Below are 26193 nucleotides of genomic sequence, written 5' to 3'. Positions count from 1 at the left end.
GCTAATAAAATATTTTTAATTCATCCACTCAAGTTCAAATACATTTTTTAGAACTTGAAGTGGATGACACTTGATGTTAATACAGTTTTTTTTCAAATATTAATTCATTGATTATTAAATTTAATTAATTTTTAATACTTTAAATAGAGTTTTAGCAGTTTGCGATGAAAATTGAAATCAACAGGCAGTAGCTCAATCGGTAAAATGCAAGGATTTCAGTATTTTTCCCGTGAAGGTGAAGAATGCGAGTTCAATTCTTGCGAAAGTAGGAATTGACTTTAATTTTTTAATATATATATTTCTTCTTTTGTGTAAGTATGTAGATATAAGATTTAGCAAAGATCAAATGTTATAGAAGTAAAATTCAACAATAGAATAAAATTCAGAATTAACAATTTGTATAGAGTTTTTCATTGTCAAAGTAGAATATATAGTGCAATACAAAATAACATTATATGATTGAAGGAAATAAATTATTGTAGAGGAAACCGTATACGTAAGAGAAAAAAATTAAGTCTGATACAGCAAATAAAATTAGATCGAGTGCCGTTTTATCCCTTTTTTAGATCAAATAGTAAAAATAACAATTTATATTAAGTGAAAAAAGGAGAATGAAAACTATGTAAATGAGGCTTTTACTCTCTCACATTCTAAGTATCTAGAAAATACTACAGTCATCGAAAATTTCGGACCTGAGATTTTGATGAATCATATTTCAGATTCTTCCTCTGTTCGAAAAAAAAATATTTTGGTATTATCTCATATTTGTGTGTGTGAACATAACACAAAGCGTTGTGAGCTCTGCAAGTTAAAATTTAATGTATGGACTTTTGACCAAATTTGTTGACAGATTTTGAGCCAAATCCATTCAGAAGAATCTCTCTACCTAATTGATCGAATAATACAAGTGAACTTGAAAGTTGCTAAATATAAATATCTAGATAAATAGAATTTGGTACAAAGGCTCACCATCTGAAATATAAATGCTTATCAAATTTTTATTCACGCGCCAGATTCAATAAAAATGCTAATTTTAAGCCAACAATTTATATTTGGTGACAAAGGTTTGCCAATGATTCGCATTTGAATTACAATCATACCGAAGTTCCACCATTTTATGAGGCGGTAGAGGAATAGGATCATTATTGACGAGTATGCTAGAAAGTTTCTAAAAGATGGTACAGAGAGATAATGGTAGTATATTTATTAGTAACTAAAGTTTGGGCATTCTATTAAAATGAGGATAATCGATACAGAGCTTAGTATATCGCACATAAATGTATATCCCAATAATAAATCCTTCTATGGGAAACGATTATCCAATTCTTAATAGAGTAAGGATTATGTCGTGTTTATCTAAGGAATAATGATCCAATGATTAGTTAGATGTTTAATTAATTGAAATTTGAGTTTTTATAGGAAAAATATGCCGCTTAATCGGTTGATTCTAGTTTAAATATACGATTCGTAAAGATATTTATAGGTCACATTTTCTTTAATCAAAATAATTTTTCTATATTTTTCTGTTATGAAAATATATGAAATTTATCATCACAATCTTTTAACAAAAATTTCTCAAAATATGCAGGTCAAAAATAAAAACTATATAGAAAGGAATCTAATTTCTTTCAAGGCTTAGAATCGTGAATACAAATGAAGTGTGAATACATTTTATACAAAAAAAGATTTCTAAATTTTGAAAGAAGATTTCATTTCCTTTCGAATTCATTTTACTGTCAAACAACCACGCTATTTTTGTCGTTGTTGTCAGAAATCCACATAGTCTACTGGCTAAGCTTCAGCCCAGATGTACTCTAATTGTAAACAAAATATATAAGAAGCTCAGGGTAAAGTTGGCTTCAAAAAATAGAGACCTTTGCTTCAAAATTGAAACCTTCATATTCCTTCTTTTCTACACATGTTAACTTAGGAACAGTTGAGTTACAGCGAACAGAAAACTGAGTAGCTTCTTTCCATTTTAACAAAACGTCTTCTTTCTTTGCGACTTTCTAAATCCACAAACTCTTTTTCTTCTTTCGCTTCAGCCTTAGTTTCCAACATGTTGAGAGTAGTCTGAGATTTTTGAAGCCTTACTTTTTTCATCCTTCCTGCTTAAGAAATCCAGAGTAGATTGAACTTTTTCTGGATGGGAGTCGAATTATTCGAAGCGTACATTATTTCGTTTTTCTATCAAGGAGTTTGCTGCTGAGGATAGGGACATATTTTTAGCAGTTGCTGAATGTTGAAAATTCGCATCTATACCTAGTATATGCATACTCCATAGATAGAAAATATACTATCTTTTTTTCACTAATTATTCATTCAATTACCTTAGTGAAACTTTCACACTTCTAATTTTACTTTTGTACTTAAATTTCTTTTAAAAATTTCATGAAAAGTAGATGCTTTCCCACTTATAATACTAAAATAGCAAAACATATTTGAGAATGATATTTAATATTATTTTATGAATGTTATTGTATCACATTCAGCTGTATCATTCTTTTAAAAAAATAACTTTGCAATAATAGATAGGACGTGACCATTGCTCCTACCATCCATATATAGTATGGCTTGTGGAATACCATCTGATATTACAAAATTCCAATTAATCTACATTTACGAACAAAAATACTCTTTTCATGGGAATATTTTACTAATCTATTTTATTCATTAGTCATTTTGGATTCAATAACATAGATTTGAATCAAAGGCATTTAATTAACTAATCAAAGTTGATACTATTCAAAAGAAAAATGTATAGTTATTGACATATGCCCTTTGTTTTTTTCAATATATAAATTTTAAAGCATTAATTATCTCTATCAGTTAATAAACGAGAATTTATGTTTCTGCATGTGCTTACATGCAAACGTGCTCTATGGAGCAAACAGTTTAATCACAGTTCATCAATTTTGACTTTAAAAAATTTTGAAAAAAGGAGCATGAATCAAGCTATTTTTAGCGGTTTTTAAAATTTACTTATCTTATTTAAGTAAAGATTAAGTAATCATTTTTCATTTCTAATTGCAGATAATTTTAATGTACAGAATTAATTTTTACACCATTTTAAAATTAAAAAAATATTCATTTTAATGATATTGGTGAGATCTTTAATTACCGATTTTAATTTCTTACAGGTTAAGTAATGATATTTTTAAATACTTTTGTATACTTTTTAGCAATACTTTGTTACAATGGAATGCAAATCACTTTTATAATTTTTCAAATATTAACTAAAAGATTTACACTGTTGAAATACAAATAAAAGATTTTGTTTATTATCTCTGCAGCTTACAAGTGAAAATTAAATGGGGATTATTGCATCGGAAATGATAACGTGTAGTTAAAAGATTGATTGCTTAGACAGTTATAGTTTTATTGAAATTTTGATGCCGAAAGACCCGTTTTCATTGGGAATGTCCATACATACAGTAAACAGAACCGGGAAAAAATTTAAACAGCAGAGTTTTAATATCTATCAAAATTCGAGGTAAATAGAATCTTTATTATCAAGTTATGTATAAAAGATTTATTTAGAATTAAACATAACCAATATTCCATGAAAATCAACTCTCTTCAAAATTAGAAAATAATAGTGGTTGTATTTCTTAGTAAGAAACTAAAAACTACAATTTTTTTTAAATAAATTGCTGTGGCTGGAGATATATTTTTAGTAGTTTCTAATGTGTATTTTAGATTCCTTCTTCGACAGCGATAGACATAAATAATTACAAAAACGCATTTTTTGGATTTAGGAAGGTCTAAATCTTGAAGATTCATCAAATTCTCGGGTTCGAATTTTTCTCTTTATATACATGAAAGTAGATCCATAAATTAATTAACTCCAAAAATATTAGAAAATAACATAAAAACATAAACTCACCAAAGGATTTAACCCCGTAACATTCATACATTTTTATGATGTAATTAGATAACTCCATCTTCTAGAAAGTGTTGATCTTATGATTCAATTAAAAATTCATAGAAAGCTTGAAGCAGTTTGAGAATCGATTATCCGTTGCCAAAATAGCAATTAAAAATTAAAAGCACGGGTATTACAGTTGAGGGATTAATAAATTGTAAACTATGAAAGAGACATATAAGAATATTCTGATCCTAGAAATGAGTCTGGGACTATACATCATATACTATATATCTAATTGTATCATAAATGATATTCAGTTTGTTTAGAAAAAAAATATAAGATTTTTGAAATAAAGATACATGATTCAGAATTTTTTTACCGATTTGAAGCAAATTGATAATTAGCCGGTTTTTTTTATTATGATTTAATTTGTACAAACAACGATAAATTCTTATTTGAAGCATTCATTACAGATCACGGTAAGAAAAAAAAAGGAACAAAAAGTAACGTTTACCTTTCAATGAACAAAATGAAAATTTTAATTAAGGATGATTTTAAAACGAGAAATCAATTTTCTACCCATGTTCATTCCATACGCTTTTAAATGTATGATGCTAATTTCGACTGTTTTAGTCCTGTTGTGCGAAAACCTAATTTACTTTTTTAGTTTTATTTATGCATTTATTTAAAGCCTTTGGCATTTTAAAGTAATTGAAACTTTCAATCTTCTGGAAACAAGACAAAATAGCATTACAATTACAAATTTAATTAAGATATGATGACTTTGAACATTAGGTATTAGGTTTGAAAGGTATCATCCGATTTGAATTAAATCAGAGTATTTGTATCAGGGTGGATCTGCCCTGATACAAATCTAATTAAGAAACACATTTTTTTACTCACAGATCATACTAAAATCATTCAATCTGAAGCTCAAATTTCATCCTGTACCGTAAATAACTAACCTTTTTCAAAAATTTACTGTTTTTGAAATCGAATTGAAAATTGCAATTCTATTTCCACGGCATTTGCGTCTATGGCATGCATAACTCACATAAAAAAATAAATAAACCTAACCTCCCATTCCATAAAGATGTACCGGCGACTCAATGCTGGATCATAACGGCTTTACTGTGCAATTTATCTGGTATCATTCCTCGGTTGCAACAGCGAGCTCGAATCTCCAGCAGGCGGGGGCACATTTCTTTAAGGAATGTATAGATATAGCATTAATAGTGCCTCACAGGATTGAAGATTGTCATTAACGATGCTGGGAGGGATTTCCGAGCAAGACTTATGACGTGGCGAATGTATTCAACCAATGGCCTTGCAGCTCCAGGGGTCCAGATAGCTGTAGACTATCAAGGTTGATCTAAATTCTGAAGGGGGAAAAAGTTTCTAGACACCATTTCCGATTGAAGTGAGGCAAGAGGAAGAATGAAAGTGCTTCTCAACCTCCCTTCTCCGGAGGTTTATACTGAAAATATGGACCGAGTTTAAGCTCCTGGGGATTAGTATTCATGAATGAATAGTCGAGTTTTCTTATGATTTCGATTTGAAAATATAGATATTTCCTACTGTTATATAAGCATCTATAGGGAAAACTTCAAAAGAATTCTAGAAGAAAATTTTTCATGAAAAATGAAAATAAAGGTTTATTTTAATGAAGATAAAAAGAAGTGATAGTAAAAATAACAATAATGTTGATTGCAAGTTATCTACTGAACTATTGACTTGAAACTTGCATCTATTTTATGTATATATGTATAATTCTTGGTTCAAATTTTAATCATATTGTTTGTAATTGCTTTACAAAAGTGAATTTCTGTTTCCTTTCATTCTTCGTGAATTGCTATGTTATAACATTGTAATTTATTTATGTATTATTAATTTATTTATGTATTCAAATTGGTCATATGTTTTATGTAATGTAGTTATTTTTTTAAAGATGAACATGGTTGACAGAAAATTATGTAAAATATGCAAGAAGTGTGAATAGGAGATAATATTTCTGTTTTATGTAATATATATATATATGTGTGTGTGTGTGTGTGTGTGTGTGTGTGTGTGTGTGTGTGTGTGTGTGTGTGTGTGTGTGTGTGTTTTATCTTAATTTAGCCCATAGTAACTTCATTCTAAAATATTCTCTTATTTCGTGATCCAATTCCACTGTCTCTATTTAATTAATTCAAGAGAATCTTTGCTAAATTGTTGAATCAGCTAAAATCTAACTTTCCCACACTGCGCGTGAAGAGTGGGAAGAGTCTCCCTGTGTTTCCCCTACCTTCTCAGCACCTGCAATGAAAATCCCTATCGAAATCTTGTAATATAGTAGCACTGTAAGGAAATATTTTCTCTATCAAAAACATAGGTTATATAAGACCAGGGATAAAATGTCCAAGAGCTCTTCCCTCATTCCTTTTCTGTGTCGTTCTGTGTGCTCATCGTTTGTACACATGCTTGGTTCTTCAAAATGAAATAAAACGACGTCACAAAAATTAAAAGTATCTTCACTGTTTTCACATTCTGCTTCACAACAAATAATGTTACATATATATATATATATATATATATATATATATATATATATATATATATATATATATATTCAATGCATTGATTCTAAATGAATACAATACCAAAATTAAATGAAACATCTTTTAAAATATTGAATATTTTTAAATAAATGTAAAGTAAAGTGTTTCTAACATTAAAAGGAAAAGAAAAAATAATAATTCCTAGCTAGTAATACATATCTTATTCTATATTTCTGTTTGTACTATCAGAAATTTGGTAAAATTAGTCTCCCAAATTATTTAAATTAGAAATAAAACATTGCACTTTAGCATAAATAAAAAAAAATGAAAATATTTATCCCATTCTAAATACAGTATAAACTGGAAATAAACCCACATATAAACAATAAATCAAAAACATAGGCAGCAGTATTTAGCTACATTATATTAGATCGATTTCTACTAACATATTTTAAAATATTAAAACATCCATTTTACCAGCGCACTGCCGTTTTTTTTTTATCTCCAGAAAAAGAAAAAACAGTTGCTAAAGAAGAAAAATGCTCTTTCATCCATCTGTATGTCCTTATTAGATCGTCTTTCATTTCAATTTTCAAAACCAATTCATAATGCACTTTTTAAGATTTTTTTTTTCACTTCGAATCTAAGCTTAGAAACAAAGCAAACAAATTTTATGTCTAGATACTTTTGACGTAAACTTAACACAGGATAGTAGTTTCCATGCTACCGAAGTACGTCTTTTTCCAATTTAAAGAATTTAGTAATTGAATATTCTATCAAATATGCATAGTCTGTTCTTTACATTTTTCATAGTTATGATTTAACAAAAGTAAGACCTAATATTGTTGCATCAATGTATAAATAAGCACATTAATAACGGATGAGCAGAATTAATTTTTGAATAAATTGCTAAAATTTTATGAAAATGCAAATTATTTGTTACAAATTATTACATTTGTTACAAATTATTACATTTAACAGTAATTAAATTCCAAATAAAATTCTTCGAAACACGATGAATTTTAAAAATAATAGATTGATAATTGTATAATATTTATATGCTAAACTCCGAAAAGAAAAACTAGTTCAAAGTTATGATCGACGATGTCAATTCTATGAGTCAAGAAACTAAAATATTTCAAAAAATTATAAATGCACGCCATTAATACTCGATAAATTGAATATTCGGAACATTATAATTGTTATTAAGATGATAATTTTACTTATATTTCATTTAACTCAATAATTGTATTCTTAATAGATGTATAAACAATACAGTTGCATTAAATGGTTCAAAATATATGCTTAAGGAATAAATACAAAATATAAAATAAAGATTGTTTTTATATAAAATTAAAAAAAAATATTAAAATACTATTTTTTTCTCATTAATGAAAGCAGTGTTTTACCAATATAATGAAGTAAACAAAATTTTAAATAGCGAACTACAATAAGTACTCAGTTGTAAATTTATAACTACGGAATCAGTATTTGTAAAATGTCTGATTGAAAACCTTTAAAATGATAAATTAAAGAAAATGGTAATAATTTTTCTTTCCCATTTTTTATTTTTACAGTCCATTTGATCCTTAGTCCCTTTTTCCGTCTTATAGCTAATGAAATTACAACATGTATCATCATTAGAAAATTAGGAGTACAGTTAAAAGAATCTTCCAAAATATGACATGGACTTTCTTGTATATATTGTTCCAGAAACTCTGTTCATTTTTAATGTGTTTTACCATATCCGCTGCTCAAATGGAAAACTGTTTCAAATGAATCCACAACAATCTAAGTGTGAAAGAATCGATACATTCTAATTTCAGCCTGCAAAGCCTTTAAGGAAATGGCTCTTTTTTTTTTTTTCTTTTTGCGTGAAAGTTCTTTTGTGACCGCGGTTAATGACTGTCGGGTCATTCGGTCATTAATCACCGAACCACAGAAGAAATAGAGGCAAACACCAGCAAAAAGCGATCTGATTTACCATCACGGCCAGATTTCTTGACCCTCATTTCCTTCGAAGTGTCGAAGCACATAAAATACTGTTCTTGTCTTGCATAGATATATTATCATCCCTCAAGATGTATATATCTTTCGAGCACCAATTTCTTAAAGGTTTTGAAAACAGAAATCATATATTCACATTTAATATCTATTAATAGCAATTGCTTAGTTTCCTAAAAATAACAGTTATTTTTTTTTCTTAAAGTTATATCCTCATATTTTATATTCGGAAAACATTGCATTCGAAAACCATTGAAATTATTAATTTCTTTTCTCTCTCTCTCTCTCTCTATATATATATATATATATATATATATATATTGAGGACTTCATCTCAAATGAAAGACTAGTCATCTTTCGTGACCATTTGGCTAACATGGGTTAATGGCTGGTAAATTTAAAAAAAATCAATTGTTTCTTTAGAAAAATAATTTTGAATCCAAAATTTGATATACAACTTACCCTATTTCTTTCAAAAACTTTACAATGTTCTATTCTTTGCAACGTTTCTTTCTCTGATATCCTCTCAACATCTCTATACAACCAATTATATAATACGAAAAACGGCAGAGTTTAAAATTGGTACTTATTACAATTTCCGTCTTTGTTTTGCTTTGAAGTTAAAAAGTAATATAAAGTGCAATAAAGATAAAAAAAATATTGAAAGCAGTTTTTACACTAAAATTATTCAAAATTGAAATATTTGCCGAATCTTCATATCTTGATTACAATAATAGGAAAACAGATCAATCTAAACTGAAGTATTTGTAGCAATAATGGAACAATTCCAGTTTCACATCAATAATGAAATATATTGTTATAAAATGAGCTTGATATATTTTATTAAGATCAATTAAAAATTGGGAGAAATATTACAAGGCCGAAGGTTTAGCATTGTTGAAAATATTATTGTTTGATATTTTAATTGATGTAAAAATAATTTATTATTTCATTTATTCACAATTAATTTTTTCTACAATAGTATTCTCGGAAATTATCACGGAAAATTCCGTTGAATATCTTTTATTTTTTTAATTCTAATTTATTTTAAATATTAATTAAAATATCAAAAAATTCATTCCAAGTCGCAAACCTTCTTGAAAGTATATAATGCACCAAGTTCAGCATTTTTAAGTCAAATGTTCTGATCTTTATTATTTGTTATCATACAAAATATTTTATGTCATTTTATTCTTTTGCAACAGGCCATTGTAAATTCGTGAACTGGACCATTTCGTTGTATAAGAAAAAATATTGTCTTTATAAAGCATGAAGATGAATATTTCAAATTATCAATAAAGATGTTACTTCAAACGAACCCAATATACACCAATTTATGTCTGTTAGAATTAAAATATAAACAGTTTAAATAAGAAATAGCGACACATCATGACGCTCGTTTGAGGAATTTAGAAATGCATGAGCAATAATGATTAAATAAGCTTTTATCCTTTAGCAGTGTAAAGAAAAAAAATTACACATAACAAAGCTCGTATGATTTTAATTCAAATAAAATTATAACATTAAAAATAACTATTTATTAAGAGAGCTTTTTTTATTTAATTTCCTTGAAAACAAGTTAATCTCCTTCTCGAAAATGCAAGGAGAATCTGTATGTATTTGCATATGTACGTTGATGCTCTATAGAACAGACCGCTTCAACTAAATCTACTTAATCTGGCACATTTGTACGTGGAAGGTAAGAATGTGTGCCATGGAGATATTTTCTAATAAAGTTAATAATAATTTTAATTAATTGAAAGTCAAGAAAAATGTTGGTATTTTCCATGATAACTCCTGAAATTTTATTGTATAAATCTAGTTTTTGCACAATTTTTAATTTGAAAAAAAAATCATCCTATAAATGATTACTTGTTTATTTAAAGTGCAATTTTTTCGTGACATTTGATAATTTTTTTGCATAATTTTTAGCTATGAATTTCATCACTGTAATGAAATTTAAACCAATTTCATTATTGTATCAATTATTCAAACTCGGGATTTTCTTCCATTATTGAAAAGTAAGAAAGAACGATTGTGCTAATTATCTACCAGCTTATTGACAAATCGGAATGTGAAATAATATTACCGTAAAAAGACAACGAGCAGTTTTATACATATTTCCAAAATGCTTACACTTTTAATAACAATACCAGTGAAATAAACATAGAAAAATAATAACAAAAAAGTAAAAAAATAATTTCTAAAGAATCCGCCCTTTCTCAATGTTTACAACCATGTTGTAGAACAAATCATTGATTTTTTTTTCTTTCCGGATCAGGGTTGCATACTGATTCGAAACACTGATCTTGCTTGACCATTGTTTATTGACTTGGATCGCTCGTTTTGCATGCACAATAATGTTATGAGACTCGATTTTATTACAAAGGTTTAGATATAAATAAAAAGAGCAAGTTAAAACAAACAAGATAATGCACCTTTAATGAATGTTATAATTTCATGCTCAAAACATAGTAGATAGATAATTATTCAATAACAAATGCATAAAATACAAAATTAAAAGAAAATGCAACCAGTATTTCTAGCAAAACAGATGGATACAAAGACAACAAGTAATTGAATGAATTATAAATTAGTTTTCAATTTATAAACCAATTATATTAATTTCAATCCAGGCAAGTGTTCAATGCTTTCATACATTTATATTCCATGCATTTTAATTGAAAGAAACTATCAAATACAAATAGAAAAAAAAAATCACATAATTTTATTTTGATTTTTATGCCTATATATCTCAACAACAGATTACAGCCATTAATCAAATTTCCCATTCACCACTTTCGCTCCTAAAATAACAGTTTCATTATGCTGCAAAGCATGTTCGAGCCTTATTTTTAGCTATCCTCGTCTAATATGAAAGAAATTTCTCTTTTCAAAAGTACATATTTAAAAAATGCAACTTCATCAAGTCTTCTACATTCCATGTACTTACGCATAAACATCGAAAGTTCCATTTTTCAGACTAATCTCAGAAGTTTGCTGTGCATTCTTAAATTATAGTCTTTGAGGTTAAATATTCATATTTCCTAGGTAGTTAAGTTTTTTTATTGAAAGACGCCTAGAAGCAGTGAAAAGCCAAAAAATGGTAATACGAGACGCATCATTAATTCTTGATCGGAAGCGAAAAGACCGGAATAAAATTGTAACGCAGGTGATGGATTTCCGATATCTACAGATCGGCAAAGCAGTTTCCAATAAAATTTCATATTAAATTTATTGCTTTGGGGCGGTACTGCGGTTTGTTCAGGTAAAAGTCGTTAATCTGTTTCTTACATTCAGTATTTTTATAGCTAAATTTTGTCTCAACGAGTCTCTTGTCACAGCAGGTTTATTCCCAGTACTTTTTTATGGAACGTTTGAAAATCGCATGTCTGGAGCACTGAAAAAATCATGAAATGGCATAAATACTATACATATTGAATATATTTAACAGATCAAACCTATGTAATAAGAATGCTGCATAAAGAATGTTTTGCTCAGGAAAGTAAACGCATACTGGGATAATTCTTCCTAGTTTTCAGTCTTAACCACATGAATGAATAAAATATTCCTACCGAATCGTAAGTATTAAGAACTATGGCCAAATATATTATTTTTTAAAATTTTAATAAAGTACACTTCCGAATACCCGGCTTCTGTACTATTCGCCCGCCCTATATTACTTTTATCGTAATTAAATAAGGAAGGAAACGCGTTGCATTAGTAATATTTCAAAGCCATTGGAAGCGGGCGTCTATTCTCCCACGTGTCGTGAACAAAATACAAGTTCTAACAGGAAAAGAGCAGCTCATTGTTCATTGTTTCGTCAGTGTGTAGTATACAGTGTTCAAAAACTAAAAACTGTAAGTTTTCTCTCAGATTTTAGAGTTGTCCTTTCATATCTGTGTGATCATTTATCAGTGAAAAATAAAATCAGTTTTCTTAAAAATTAGGCCTAAATTAAAGTTTTTTTTCTTATTTTTCCAACATTTAAGTTAGGCATTACAGAATTTATGTTAAAATGCGAAAATTTATAACCTTTAATTTACATTTTTCACTAATAAATTCTTGAAACGTGTAGTGAAGTATATGAACATATGAAACTATTTGTACAGAACCTTCTATTGTAACTCGACGCGTCACTGGCAACTGCTTCTGTGGTTCACAGCTTGTGGCTTGTGATAAATTGAAGGCTTTTATATCAAATAAGAAGTGAGAAAATACGTATTATAACTGTGAATTTTGGCATAAATACTTTTGTATTCCGGTATTGGTGGACAAAGAATTGAATTCATTGAGCTACGCTTATCTGGCCTGCCTTTTCATCACATTAGGCCGTGTACTCGGAAGTGTGCTATATATTAAAAAAAAATCTTTTTTTCTCAGTAATGTGAAATTTAATATGTTTTTTCCTTAAATGCCCACTTAACATCTCATGAACAATTGATTGTTTTGTTATTTTTTTTTATTTCTCATGAGAGAATACCCTAAAAATGCATCTTCAAATTTCATAACAAATAGACGAACTAAGAAGCTGTAGAATACCCTTCCAGTTTTCTTTTTTAATATCTATGTAGCCTTTCTAGGAAATTTTAAGATTAAAGCATTTTTAATATGATTAATTTTTGGAATCATCTTTTAAATTTATTCACATTTCATTAGCTTTACAAATACATTTTATCTTTCCGTTTTACTTTTTATAAAAATTTTAATGCTAAACATAGTTTAATATTATTACTTATAAACACGTTTAAAATTGGTGAAAATAAATATCTCGTGAAACTTATCTATTTTTCGACACAACTACACAGAAAACATTTCAAAGAATGTTTTTTTTTCCTTTGTTATACTTTAATCACGGACAATTTCATAATGCACCCCCCCCCCCATTTCCCACAAAAGGTGAGAAATTGTGACGTCAAGTACCTGGAATCCTTCTGAACCAGGAAATCCTTCCAGGAAATGGCATTCTATGATGCCTGGTTGTTCCATGGATAATGAATGCTTGAAGAACGAAACACATCCTATTGAGGTCGATTAGATTAGGAAGTTCAATAGTAAATTGATTAGGTACCAGATTAATGGATAATGTGTGATGATGACCAAAATGGCATAGGCCAATATTTATTTGGTTAGGAAGTACTTGAGTTTTTAAAAGTTCCTTAATTTTGTCACATTTTTTTATATATAACTGCATGCATTTTAATAAACGCCAGTAATTAATAACATTTGGAATGATACGGATTTAAAAAATGTTGAGATTCTCAGACATGATACAGAAGAATAGATCATCTGTTGATTAGTTGGCATGAAAATCATAATTATAAGCTATTAGAATTTGACTCCTATATGTGGAATTAATATATCTAAATTTTAATCATATTGCAAATAGTTTTATACTTAAATTCTATTTCATTAAGCAATAGTTAAATTTTTAACTAGAAAATTGTGACACAATTTTATGTAAAAATCCTATATATATTATTTTTAAATGATTTGGGAACAGTAAAATTATTCTCCTTTTTTCCAGACACAAAATAGTGTTATCGAATAAAAGCTCTTAATTTTTTTTAAAAAAATATTCATGGAATAATTAATAAATATTAAAATTTAATTATTATAATTGTTTGGCATATTTTCTGCAGTTGCATTGTTTTTAGATGTAGCTTTTGGAAATTATATACAGATAGAAAGAACTATGAATAATGAAATGCTATATAATTTTGAAAGACTAAATGCTGTAAATATATTTTGAGCATTTAAATGCTCAAAAGAAATGAAACCGATGAATCATAATGTCTTAATTTTTTTGGGAAACTTAGAAGGCACAGAATATGATTTTTTTTAATAATTATTTTAAGCAAATCATTAAATGTAGAATCAAACTGCCATGTTTAAAAATGTCATGATTTAAACAGCAAAATAAATATATGTCATCATTTAAAATTTTTTAAAAAATTTTATATTTTTCGAAAAGAAATGCTTCTTTTTATCAAAAAACAATAAATGCTCTGATAAATGTCAAAGGATCAAAAAAAATTATTTGAATAATAAAGAGTGCTGATTATCAGCCGATTGCTTAATGAAAAATTCCGCCTAATTCTTAAGAAAATAAAAGTGGAATTTCCCTTTTTAAAACAATTAAGAATCTTTTAAATTCACATTTTAAAAGAAAGCCTAATCAAATGAATTTAATTTCATTATGCAATTTATTAAGTAAAGAGCGGGATAAATTTAATTTCTCTAATTTCTATTTTTGTCTTATATCTCTCTTTAAGTTTTTTTTTTTTTTCCTTAAACACATTAAGGAAAAAAACACATTTTCCTTAAACACATTACACATTAATGTAAAGAAAACATGAAAATACCACTATCTTTATCAATTTTTAGAAAATTTCCTTGATGTTTAATTTTTAATTCATTATTCCAAGAAATTTTTATGGGTTCTTATAATTATTAAACATTTTTACATATTATTCATAATATAAGAAATGTAAGTAAATCATAAGTAATGTAAGTTAATCATAATAATTTTTGTACTCTTGTGTATATTTGCAGTTGATAAAATTTTTTAAATATATATATTTAATGAAGTAGCAAAGCTTTATATTTTTATCATCAGTGCTCATAATTTTTCTTTAAGATTGCTGAAAAATTTAATATATACTGAAGGATATTAATGATGCATGACAATTAGATAGTTATAAGAAAAAAAATTAATAGTTGCGCATTTTATTGCATATTTAATTCAGTTCTCATTGTATTCACAAAAAATGTATCTTTTATGTATAATATTTATATTTCTTTTATTATACTATGACACTCCCGTTTTGTCTCTTAAATTTGTAGAAATCATATAATTTGAACAAATTTATATTTCTTTTTGCTGACTCACATAAGTCATTTTTTGCGGCATTCATTTAATTTATCTGTTTAATATTTGGAAGGATTAATATTTAATATTTGGAAGGAATTCATTAACGTAACAATTATTCAATCCTCAAAAAAACATTTCTTCAGAAATATAAACATAATACTTCATCCTAATTATTAATTGCTTCATTTGCTGCCCATAAAAATATATTTCATTCAACTAACTAAGGATTACTTATTTATTTTATTTCGAAACATGTATTTGAATATTTTAATTGGGAGTTATTTTTAAAAACGATACGTTTTATATACATTATTGTAAGATTTTAAATTTATTTGTTACAAAATATCTTAATTAAGAGAATAAATACACAATTAAATCTTCAAAAAAATCATAAATTAAATTTTTATTCTTCGTTTTGATTTTTTAAAAGATTGTAATATTTATTTTCCTTAAGAATTCTAATAAAGTTGACTGAAATAATGATTTTCATGAGATTTATTCTCTTCTGAATGCTTTGAAAATGTGCGTGTTTTTATTCATGTATTCTAATATTTCTGTTCTTTCCTATTTTTTTTTTATTTGCGCCTCAATGATCGATGGTTATATGCACGCACTTTATGAAGATGCATGTATTTGGCATTGTGTAAATATAACAAATGAGTCTTGAAATGATACAGAAAAATGAAATCAATGACAAATATATATATATATATATATATATATATATATATATATATATATATATATATATATATATATATATATATATATATATATATATATATATATAAATTTGTTACTTTACGGTATGCAAATTTTAGATTATTTCTTATCATTAAAATATATTTCGATAAAACGTATGTCATTAAATTATAGAAACATAGTTGCTTTTCTGGCTCAAAGTAAGTAACTAGAATTTTCAAATCGAGAAATAAAAATATTTTCTCAAATTTAAATATTCTTTTATAAATAAATGTGTAAATTTTTAGAGTTTAATTTTTAGAGTTTCCTACATTTAGTGATTATTAAAATCTTAGCAACTATAAAACTCATATTTAACATAAAAAATTGTTGGTTATGGGATTTGAGCATGGACGATAAAACATCATTTAATTTATCTAATCATGAATTTTATCGAAATCTTAATTCCCTTCTATAATCGCTTTTCATGATTTAAATCTTTACATTTATTGCTGTTTTACCTATGATGAATTGAAATAAATCATTAAATATTAAAGTGAAATGTTTCATTACTTAACAGAATTTTGTAGGCCTCATAATAATTTTGGATGAGATTCTTCATAAAATATTTCATTTCGTTAATTCATATTATAAAGTATGTGAATTGGAAATTTTCGATTTAAAAAATGGTTTGATTTTGAAATGAAATAATATTTTTCATACTATTTACTTTTCGATAAAATATAGTTTTTATTTTAAATGTTATGCGGAAAGATTCTTAAGAACATGTGTTTTATTACTGTAAAAGATTTAGCCGAAAAATATTTCAAAAGGGATACAAATGCCAATTTTTCATAAACATTTTGATGCCTTGGACATATAAAATCATAATTTTCTTATCTTTAATTATTTCAAGTATTTTGTTTATAATTTTGAATTATTTTGGGAGAAATATTAGTAAAACGTTATCAATTTCAAATCACTTGATTTTAAATAATCATTGTTCGTATTGAATATTGGAATGATAAATGTTCTTCTTAAGCCACATTAGGGATTTTATTTCCTAAAAATTACGATAAAAAATTTTGCACGGATATTATATAAAATCAACGCCATTTTGATTTTCAACGATAATTGCATGATGAAAAATATGTAATGAAATTAAACATAATTTATATATACATATTTTCATATAATATGCATTATAATTTTTTTTTTTGCATTTGTATCTGATTTTCAATATGAAATACTCACCCCAAGGTTGCTCATTCGTAGCTGGAGCTGGAGCTCTGGCTATAACACCAGCCAGAGTCCATAAATTGCACAACACATAACATGAGGTTAAAAATTCCCGCCTTGCCATAACAATCGCTAGATATAAAATTTCCAATAAATATGTCCCGTTGATTTAAATAACCAATCCGGTTAGTCCCAGTTCGATGACATAAATAATCCTGAAAGTGTGGTTCTCGTCAGTTGTTGCAAACACTTAAAAATCCCTACATAAATATTTTCACCACTCATTTAAGTGTCAGAACTCCAAGTGAAAAAAAATCCACATCGCACTCTTACCACAATATTAAATTGGAAGAACCTTGGCACCGTATATTAGCATCAACACACCTTCCAATTTCCGTAAATAGTGATATACATAAGATTGATGGAAAGTTTTCCATCATGCACATTTCGGCCGGAAAAAGAATTAGAAACTCCGAGATTTGGAGCTGGAAAATCGTAAATAAAAATTCCAATTAATTTTTTGGTGAAGAAAATTTGAAGTGTTGAAAGCCTCGTCACATATGCCGTTGAATTAAAGGCACTGTGGTACCGAAACTTCTTAGTAGAAGTGCGAGCGCTGCGCTTTACAATTCCACTGTGTTACTGACCGAACCAAAGCTACTTGCGGCAGACCTGTATTGATTCCTTCGCAGCAAGGTTTCGATATTCACCACCAGGTGGCCTACCAGTACAGAACCCTTTTCAAATAAGGAAAGCTTACCTCTTTCTTGCTCAATATTCTACTCAAAAATAAGGAACATGAAATACGTTCCCATTTAAGAACTCAATAAGCCCTAAAGACAGCAAAAATATGAAGCTACATATATTCCAAGTACATTCAGAAATATGATAAAAATATCGCTTACAGCAATTTTTTTTCTCAAATAAAAAAATTAAGCTGTTTTTAAATATTAAAAAACTCGAATTTTGTCGATTTCTTTCTCAGTATTCTAAAAAGAGTATTTTCTTTTTTTTACCCAAAATATAACGGTTTGTGTTCATTGTAAGGTTTATTTATATAAACTCTTTAATTTTTCATTAATACCAGTACAAAAAGAGTTTAAAATTTCTAAATATTAAGAAAATTACGTGGCTTGTTTAAAGACATCAAACCCAGCATTCAAATGATGCACTTTTCTGTGATACTCTATACATATAAGCAGAAAAATAATTCAAAACTTTTTTTTATGAAGCCGAAAAATAAAAATAAAAAAAATAAATAATTCTTCTTTCAAGAAATATTTTTCCTGAAAAAAGTATTTACTTTCCAATAAATTTATCAGGTATACATTTTAAGCAGACGATTAACATGTATTTATTTTTTTCTTTAAAATTTTATTTATATTTTGCTTTTTTAAAATAAAGTATTAAACCCGATGTTAATATTATAAATGAATTATGAAAACTTATCCTTTGAATACAAATTTTAAGATGATTAATTTTAAAGAAATTCGAAAACTTAGTGCAGGTTTATTTTGTTACTATTTTTTATTAATATTTTTTTCTCAAAAAGTTTACTATGCATAACATTTTAGTTTTCTGTTGCATGTTTTTTAGTATAAACTTCCAATAATTTTTGTAAAACTTGTAATTTTATTGGTGCATTTTTCTCGAAAGAAATCATATTGTTATAAAAAAGTTATTTGATATTTTAAAATATTTAAAGCAAAAGAAAGTTTATGGAGTGATTAAAATTGTTTTAAATATATTTCATTTGTATTTATACATTTATATATTTAATTAGAATTTTTAATTTCTTAATCTTGTTTAAATAATTTTCAGTATTTTTTTTTCTTTGTTACAAATCAAGATTTAAACTTAATTAAAAACCATCATTTAAAATGAAAAAATTCGAAACATCAGATATATAAATAAATAAAAGACATTTGTGCGATGCGAAAGTAGTTTATAATTTTACACTTGTTGAGTTTGAAATGTTGAAAGTAAGAGAGAAGAAAACCTATGTATAAGAATATTTGAAAATCACAACCCCGCCCCCCCCAAAAAAAAAAAAATATCGTAGAAACTTTCAGATTTCATGCTGGTGCATCTTACGTTTTATATAGGGCTATGTTTTAAAACTTTTTTTATTATTTTCCACATAGCTTTCTTGAATAAAGTCTGTATAAAACATAATTAAAGGGGTTTTTTTTAATAAAGATCTTTGATTTACTTAGTCCTTAAACATAATTAAGTCATTTTCATTTACACGAGCTAGTTAATGTTCCTAATTTATATCTTATCTATATCCCTTTTAAATTTTTACTTACCACCGTCAGACAGTCATACTGTGTTTCGTTTATATTTGCTATTTTTCGGTCATCTCCCACGCTATTGAGAGAAATTTATAAAAGGCTTCTTTCTTTACAATTTCGAACTCACGCTTCTACAATATGCAGGTTTAATTGCTTTTACATAATTGCTTATTTCATGCATAGTTATAAAAATAAAAGAAATTTCTAAATTCATTCTTTTAATTGAATTTAATCAGATTTTCAAATCAAAGAAGGATCCAAACATGGTGAACTTCAAAATGCATCTTCCATCATTGATGTTTCTAATGCAATTATTTAAATTCGTAATTTATGCAACTTCAGAGTTATTTACTGCAAATGCTTAAGCAACACTAAGTACCGAAACATGTGAAATTTTAGAAAAGAGTGTGACGTCATCATCATCAAAATACGATTCATAATAGTAAAACACGTTCAAAAATATACTCATGTATTTTTAAAGCAGCATTCTGATCTAACAAATCAAGTAAAATTAACGCAGGTTTGATTTACTATTTAGATGCTATCGATTCCATAATTCATTAAAAGCTCTGGATTTATGGTATATTTTTCAATCTTTATTATGTGTTTTAATAATATGTTTTATAAATTTGAAATTGCTTAATAAGATTTTAAGGTACAGAAATTTCCAAGTTTATATTTTTTTTATTGCATTTAGTGTAAAATGAGAAGAAACGTTACAACTCTGTCATGGTAGAATTTGATTGAAAATTAAAAACTAATCTTCTTCGACTAATAGAAATTGAATTATTTTTGTTGTTGGCTGAGTTATTATTGCGATAGAAACAATTCCCTCATCTACAAAAGGAAAGATAATTTATTTTCAATATGGTGCAAAACGTAATTAAACATGTATCATTAAATGTTTTGAATAAAACATATAAACTAATTTCATTTTTTTCCAACAGTAAGCCATAAAAATAAGGATTTATATTAGTATGTTCATTCTCATTAGAACTGACATAAATGTTATATTTTAGTTTTTTCATCAATTAAAAAGAATATAAGAATGCTCCATAATTTTGTTTCTCTCCACTCATAGAATTAATTTAACTGGCTATATTCATGTAAAAATGCAGGCGTATTTATGAATCATCTATGCATTGGTTTCAGTTTTCTCTATGCTCTTTTATAATATGATTCGTTGATGACACAGACGTTGTCTACACCATTTAATATTTGATAGCCAAGGAAGCATTTACTGCATCTTTGCTTTAAAAATGTAATAGTTTAAAGGATACTGCAAAATAGATTTTAACCTTTTACAAGAATGGTAAAAGGTTACGACAATTACAATCACCCGCAATAGTTTAAGCGATTTAGAGTTGACAATTTCGACTCGGAAAAATAAAAATGAAAAAAAAAAATCAGCCGACAACGATGGATGATGGCCATGCGTGTTGAAATGGAGTAAACAGACATAATGTGCGTGGGACATAGTGAATGAAAATAACATTCCAACGAGAATTACTTGTGAATAAGATGCTATATGGTAATCGATGTGAAGTTTGTATTCAACACATATTGAACAAGACTGATCGCTTTAGCCGCATCAATCTACGATTTGCTTCTCCTGAGACTTCTACCTTAAAGAGATTTCTCAATGGAGACTTGGAAAATATACATCAAGACTATCAAATTGTGCATTAAAAAACCATTCGGTCTAAGGACAAAGACCTTTAACTGCCACGAGGTCTGGTAAATAAGTTACTACGTCCATTTGGTGGATTGGAAAGCTTACAGTCTAATACAAGCTTCTTCGTCAAGATAAAATGCATCATTTATAAATACCGAAATCATCTAGATAGATTGAAAGCAACCATGCCAAGAAACGGCAAGAATTGGCGAAGAGATGAGGTGCCATTTTTCATCACGGCAATTCAAAATCGCCTGTTGCTTTGGCTGTAAGAGAAAAAAATTAATACAGTTTAATACTCCCAGTCATACTCCATTCCTGCTATTGACTGTTGCTATCATTAAAAAATTATCCAATTGATTAATGATTCAATTCGTAAGCGAAATAAAAACGTACTTCTAGAAATATATTGAAAGTTCTAACAGTTTTAGAATGATATAATAATGAGAATTTTTAAGAGATGGAAGATAGTAAAAGAGTATATATATATATATATATATATATATATATATATATATATATATATATATATATATATATATATATATATAAAGCAATTAATCAAACTTAGACAATACATATTCCATTCATATTTATTTCGTACTAGCCGCCTTTGGCGACCAGCCGGTTCGCCAATCTTAATGTTCGTTAAAATTTTAATAATTAAATATTTTATGCAATTCCTACTTTAATAGCTTTTTCATCAAATTATTTTATAACTTCAAATTTTGATTGTCATATAATTCATTCATAATATTATAAAGGCCTTCAGTCATAACGTAATATGTATCTTTCTCGTTTTCTGTTAGCACCCGTAGAATTTATGCTTTAAATTAAAGTGGAAAAATTTATCTTCAATTAATATAATAATATTTTTTACTGAAACAAAGCATTTTTTTATAATCTGATTACTGAAAATAGAGTCACTCAGCGTTTAAACTTTATGGGCACTAAAGAATATCTTTTTCAATTTATGTAATATCTCAAGAGTTGGTCAACAATATTTTCTTAGATTCATTATGAGCAGATCGATTAATTAACAATGTTTAAATTTAAATGCATCAAACAATAAGAAAATAAAACGAATCGTTTAAAATAAACGGTTGAAGACGGTATAATTTATGCTTTAAATTAAAGTGGAAAGAATTTATCTTCAATTAATATAATAATATTTTTTACTGAAACAAAGCATTTTTTTATAATCTGATTACTGAAAATAGAGTCACTCAGCGTTTAAACTTTATGGGCACTAAAGAATATCTTTTTAAATTTATGTAATATCTCAAGAGTTGGTCAACAAAATTTTCTTAGATTCATTATGAGCAGATCGATTAATTAACAATGCTTAAATTTAAATGCATCAAACACTAAGAAAATAAAACGAATCGTTTAAAATAAACGGTTGAAAACAGGTTTTAAAAAAACTACTTAAAAAACGATGTACTTAAAACTATAAGCATATACAAAAAATATATAACTAACATAAATACAATTTACTTACAAAAGCATGCAACTAACCCAAAAATAATTTAAATCATCCAACGTTGTCATGGCAACAATCAGAAAACAATGCGCATGCGTGAATTTTCTTCGCCGGTTACGTAACGCAAATACGTGATTTTTTCTACGCCAGTTGGGGTTGGAACGCTATGCGGATTAGAAATTTTTAATTTCCTTTATTCTGTTTTATTTTAATTCAAAAGTACTTCAGAATGAATCTGAAAGATTGATTCATTAACCATGTTTAATTTTAAATGCATCAAACATTAAGAAAATAAACAGAACCGATTGAAATAATCCGCCGAAAAATTTTAACCCTAGCCTCATTACTGTTGGGAGAAAAAAATACTGAAGCCTTTCTCGTTTGGCGCTGGGGATAATGGAAGATTTTTTTGGCGGAAAAGTTGGCGGTGGGGAAAATGGAAGATTTTTTTGGCGGGAAAGTTAGTTTTTAATTAATAATTAAAATTCTAATTAAAAATTCGAAAAAAGAAACCCCAGGTGCACATTCCCAACCTCCAAGGTATACATGTATCAAATTTGGTAGCTGTATGTCAAACGGTCTGACCTGTAGAGCGCCAACACACACACACACACACACACACACACACACACACACACATTGAGCTTTATTATAAGTATAGATTAAATAAAGAAAAGAATTTAATGGGCTTATACATTATTTATAAAGTAAAACAAATCAAATCATAGAAAAATTAATAAATAAAGTAAACGTCGTCAGTAAAACAAAAAAAGTTACAAAGAAAAAATCAAACAAAAGTAATCATAGAAGTTAAATTATAATATATTCAGAACTCATTTAATAAATATCCCTTATTATATTATTTAAAAGGAAATTGGAAATATTTAGGAATTAAAATTATGGAGAACATATTTATAATATTTTATATTTCACATACAAATAACTACGATAAATCCGGAATTTCAAAGGTTTCCTTAAATCAATATTATATTTCTTAGAATTTGAAGTCACTTGATTCATATTTATATATAAATCAAACGCATTTACACATTTACAGATGAGATGGCAACAAAGAATTATTGTATTAATTGTAATGATCATAACCTTTCATGCAGATTTAGAGATAATTTTTACTAAAAAGATGTAATGAAAAATTTTTGAATTTTGAAATGAAGTTTCAGGCAAATGCTTGAATTTGAATTTGAATGTAAATTATATTTATCATACAATATTGTTCTAAATAGAATTGTACTCAGCTTAAGATGTTGGAAAATTTTACTTTGAATAATAAATAATTTCTTTAAAATAAACTATCAAAATATTATCTAGTGAAATAGAACCTGGTGTGTATTAAAAGACTCACGATAGATTTATTTGGGAATTCATTACTAGTATTGCGGAAAAATGAGAAGACATCACTTCTCAGAATTATAATAACATTCAGATCCATGCTGTTGCAAAATGAATTAAGTGATCTTTATTGATGAAAACAATCAGGTGATATTTTTTTAGCTTTCTTTATCATGTAAATTGACTCTTTTTTATGAAAATAATCCTATGAATTAACCTTTTCTTGATGAAAAAATTATACAAATTGAGCTTTCTTTATCGAGACATTCGATTTTATTGTTTTTATGTAGTATTCACTCCTTTAAAAATAGCTCCACATTTTTAAAAATTAAAAATACTCACATATTTAAAAAAAATTAAAAAAATAGCTCCAATTTTTTTTTAAAACTACAAACAAGAAAAGTGAATGATGATTAGTTAAAAATATAAGGTTTATTTAGGAACGAAGAATTAAATTTTTTTATCATAAAGCTTTGTCAAGAATAATTATTAATAACTCCAAGAATAATAATTAATATTATATAAAAAACAATATTTATATAATATCCATTGCATCTGCTTAGATTATTTTTGTTTTCTTTGTTTAAACGACTTATTTTAATAAATGACGTATCATTTAATTTTCTTTAAACAAAAATCAATCATATATAGCTTAATTTTTAGTTCCACCTAATTCTTAGTTGTCAATTCTGTTGGTATATAAATGGCGAAAGTTTTAATTCTCATACATCCGAACGTTAAACCAATAACTTCAAACTTTTCCTCTAAGCTGATAAAGATCATAGAATGTTTTAGGAATCATGTTTTGGCTTAAATTATATTTATTTAATACCCGTCGCATTTGTTTAAATTACTTTAATGAAAGAAGGATGAAAACATCAATAACAACAATAATAAAACGCACTTACTGTCAAGCAATTTTTATCGTAGCTGAGAGAGGAAGATGAATGGTTTCGTAGATTCCAATAGAAATCACTTTTTTATTCAGATAGCAGCATAAATTCTACGAGTGATACAGAATAAGAGCAAAAAGAAAAATCACCTTACTGGCTTGTAGATGTGGCAATAGCTACTAGAGCAATCTCAGCTTATGAAGGGGGAAGACGTTGTCATCAATCAACACACTCAGAATTTAATAGTTTTTTTTATGGAAGTAGAATAGGCCAAACACACAAAGCTTGTATATAAGGAAAACTTTTTTTCCCATTAAGAACAACTTTCTAATTGTTATGAAGCTTGTTAGAAGAATTTTTATTTTATTTCTTAGTTTGGAACTCTTCTTGAAGAAATCCGAGTTTGAAACGTTGAAGTTGTTATGAAATACTTTTTAAAACATTATTTTTTGAGGGAGAAAAAAATTATTATTTTATTCAGGCCATAGGTCTTTCCTTAAGGCTTCTATTCAATTTATTATACCCATAACCATTAAGTTTGATTGATTGTATATGTGTACGTGTGCATGTGCTCGTGAACGAATGATTTATAGAGTGTACGCGTGTATGCATGCAGGCATCGATGTGCGAATGCATCGTGAGTATATATGTATGTTCGAACAACTTATTTATTTACAGCTGTACAGATCAAAGTAACAAATGCTTTGAAATTAATAAGCAATCTTTTTTTGCAAAATTTTGATTTTTTTATAAGAATGAAATGCATTAAAAAGAAGTAAATCCAAATTTGAGTTTAAATATGTGGGAACGAATTTAACAGTAAGGGTTTAAACTTATTATACCCATCGTTTGATTGTACGTGAATACGTGTGTATGGGCACGTAGAATACGTTAGTTTATAGAGTGCATGCGTGTATGCATGTAGGCATCTGTTTATGAATGTTATGTGAATACATATGTACATCCGGACAACTTATTTATTTACAGCAGTACAGATCAAAGTAATAAATGCTTTAAAATTAGTAAGCAATCTTTTTTTGTATAATTTTGATTTTTTATAAAACTGAAATGCATTAAAATGAAGTAAATCCAAATTTGAATTTAAATATGTGTGAACGAATTTAACAGTAAGGGTTTAAACTTATTATACCCATCGTTTGATTGTACGTGAATACGTGTGTATGGGCACGTAGAATACGTTAGTTCATAGAGTGCATGCGTGTATGCATGTAGGCATCTGTTTATGAACGTTATGTGAATACATATGTACATCCGAACAACTTATTTATTTA

The 26193-nt window shown here is 27.1% G+C and overlaps 1 protein-coding gene across 4 annotated transcripts in view; it reads right to left on the bottom strand.

Annotated features, from left to right (window-relative positions):
• Window positions 1-26193, bottom strand: part of LOC129981225 (neural cell adhesion molecule 2-like) — a 1216049-nt gene that overhangs the window by 340372 nt on the left and 849484 nt on the right. The window contains exon 1 of one of the 4 annotated variants that reach the window (XM_056091980.1): window positions 17222-17826. The exons of the other annotated variants lie outside the window; for them this stretch is intronic. Within the exon in view, the coding sequence (XP_055947955.1) occupies window positions 17222-17330 (109 nt within the window). The 5' untranslated portion in view covers window positions 17331-17826. Of the gene's footprint in view, window positions 1-17221; window positions 17827-26193 lie in introns of those variants that run through there. 4 annotated transcript variants of the gene reach the window in all.

This window comes from Argiope bruennichi, chromosome 8 (assembly GCF_947563725.1).
Source record: "Argiope bruennichi chromosome 8, qqArgBrue1.1, whole genome shotgun sequence".
NCBI lineage: Eukaryota > Metazoa > Arthropoda > Arachnida > Araneae > Araneidae > Argiope > Argiope bruennichi.
This window is presented reverse-complemented; position numbering and strand designations above follow the sequence as displayed.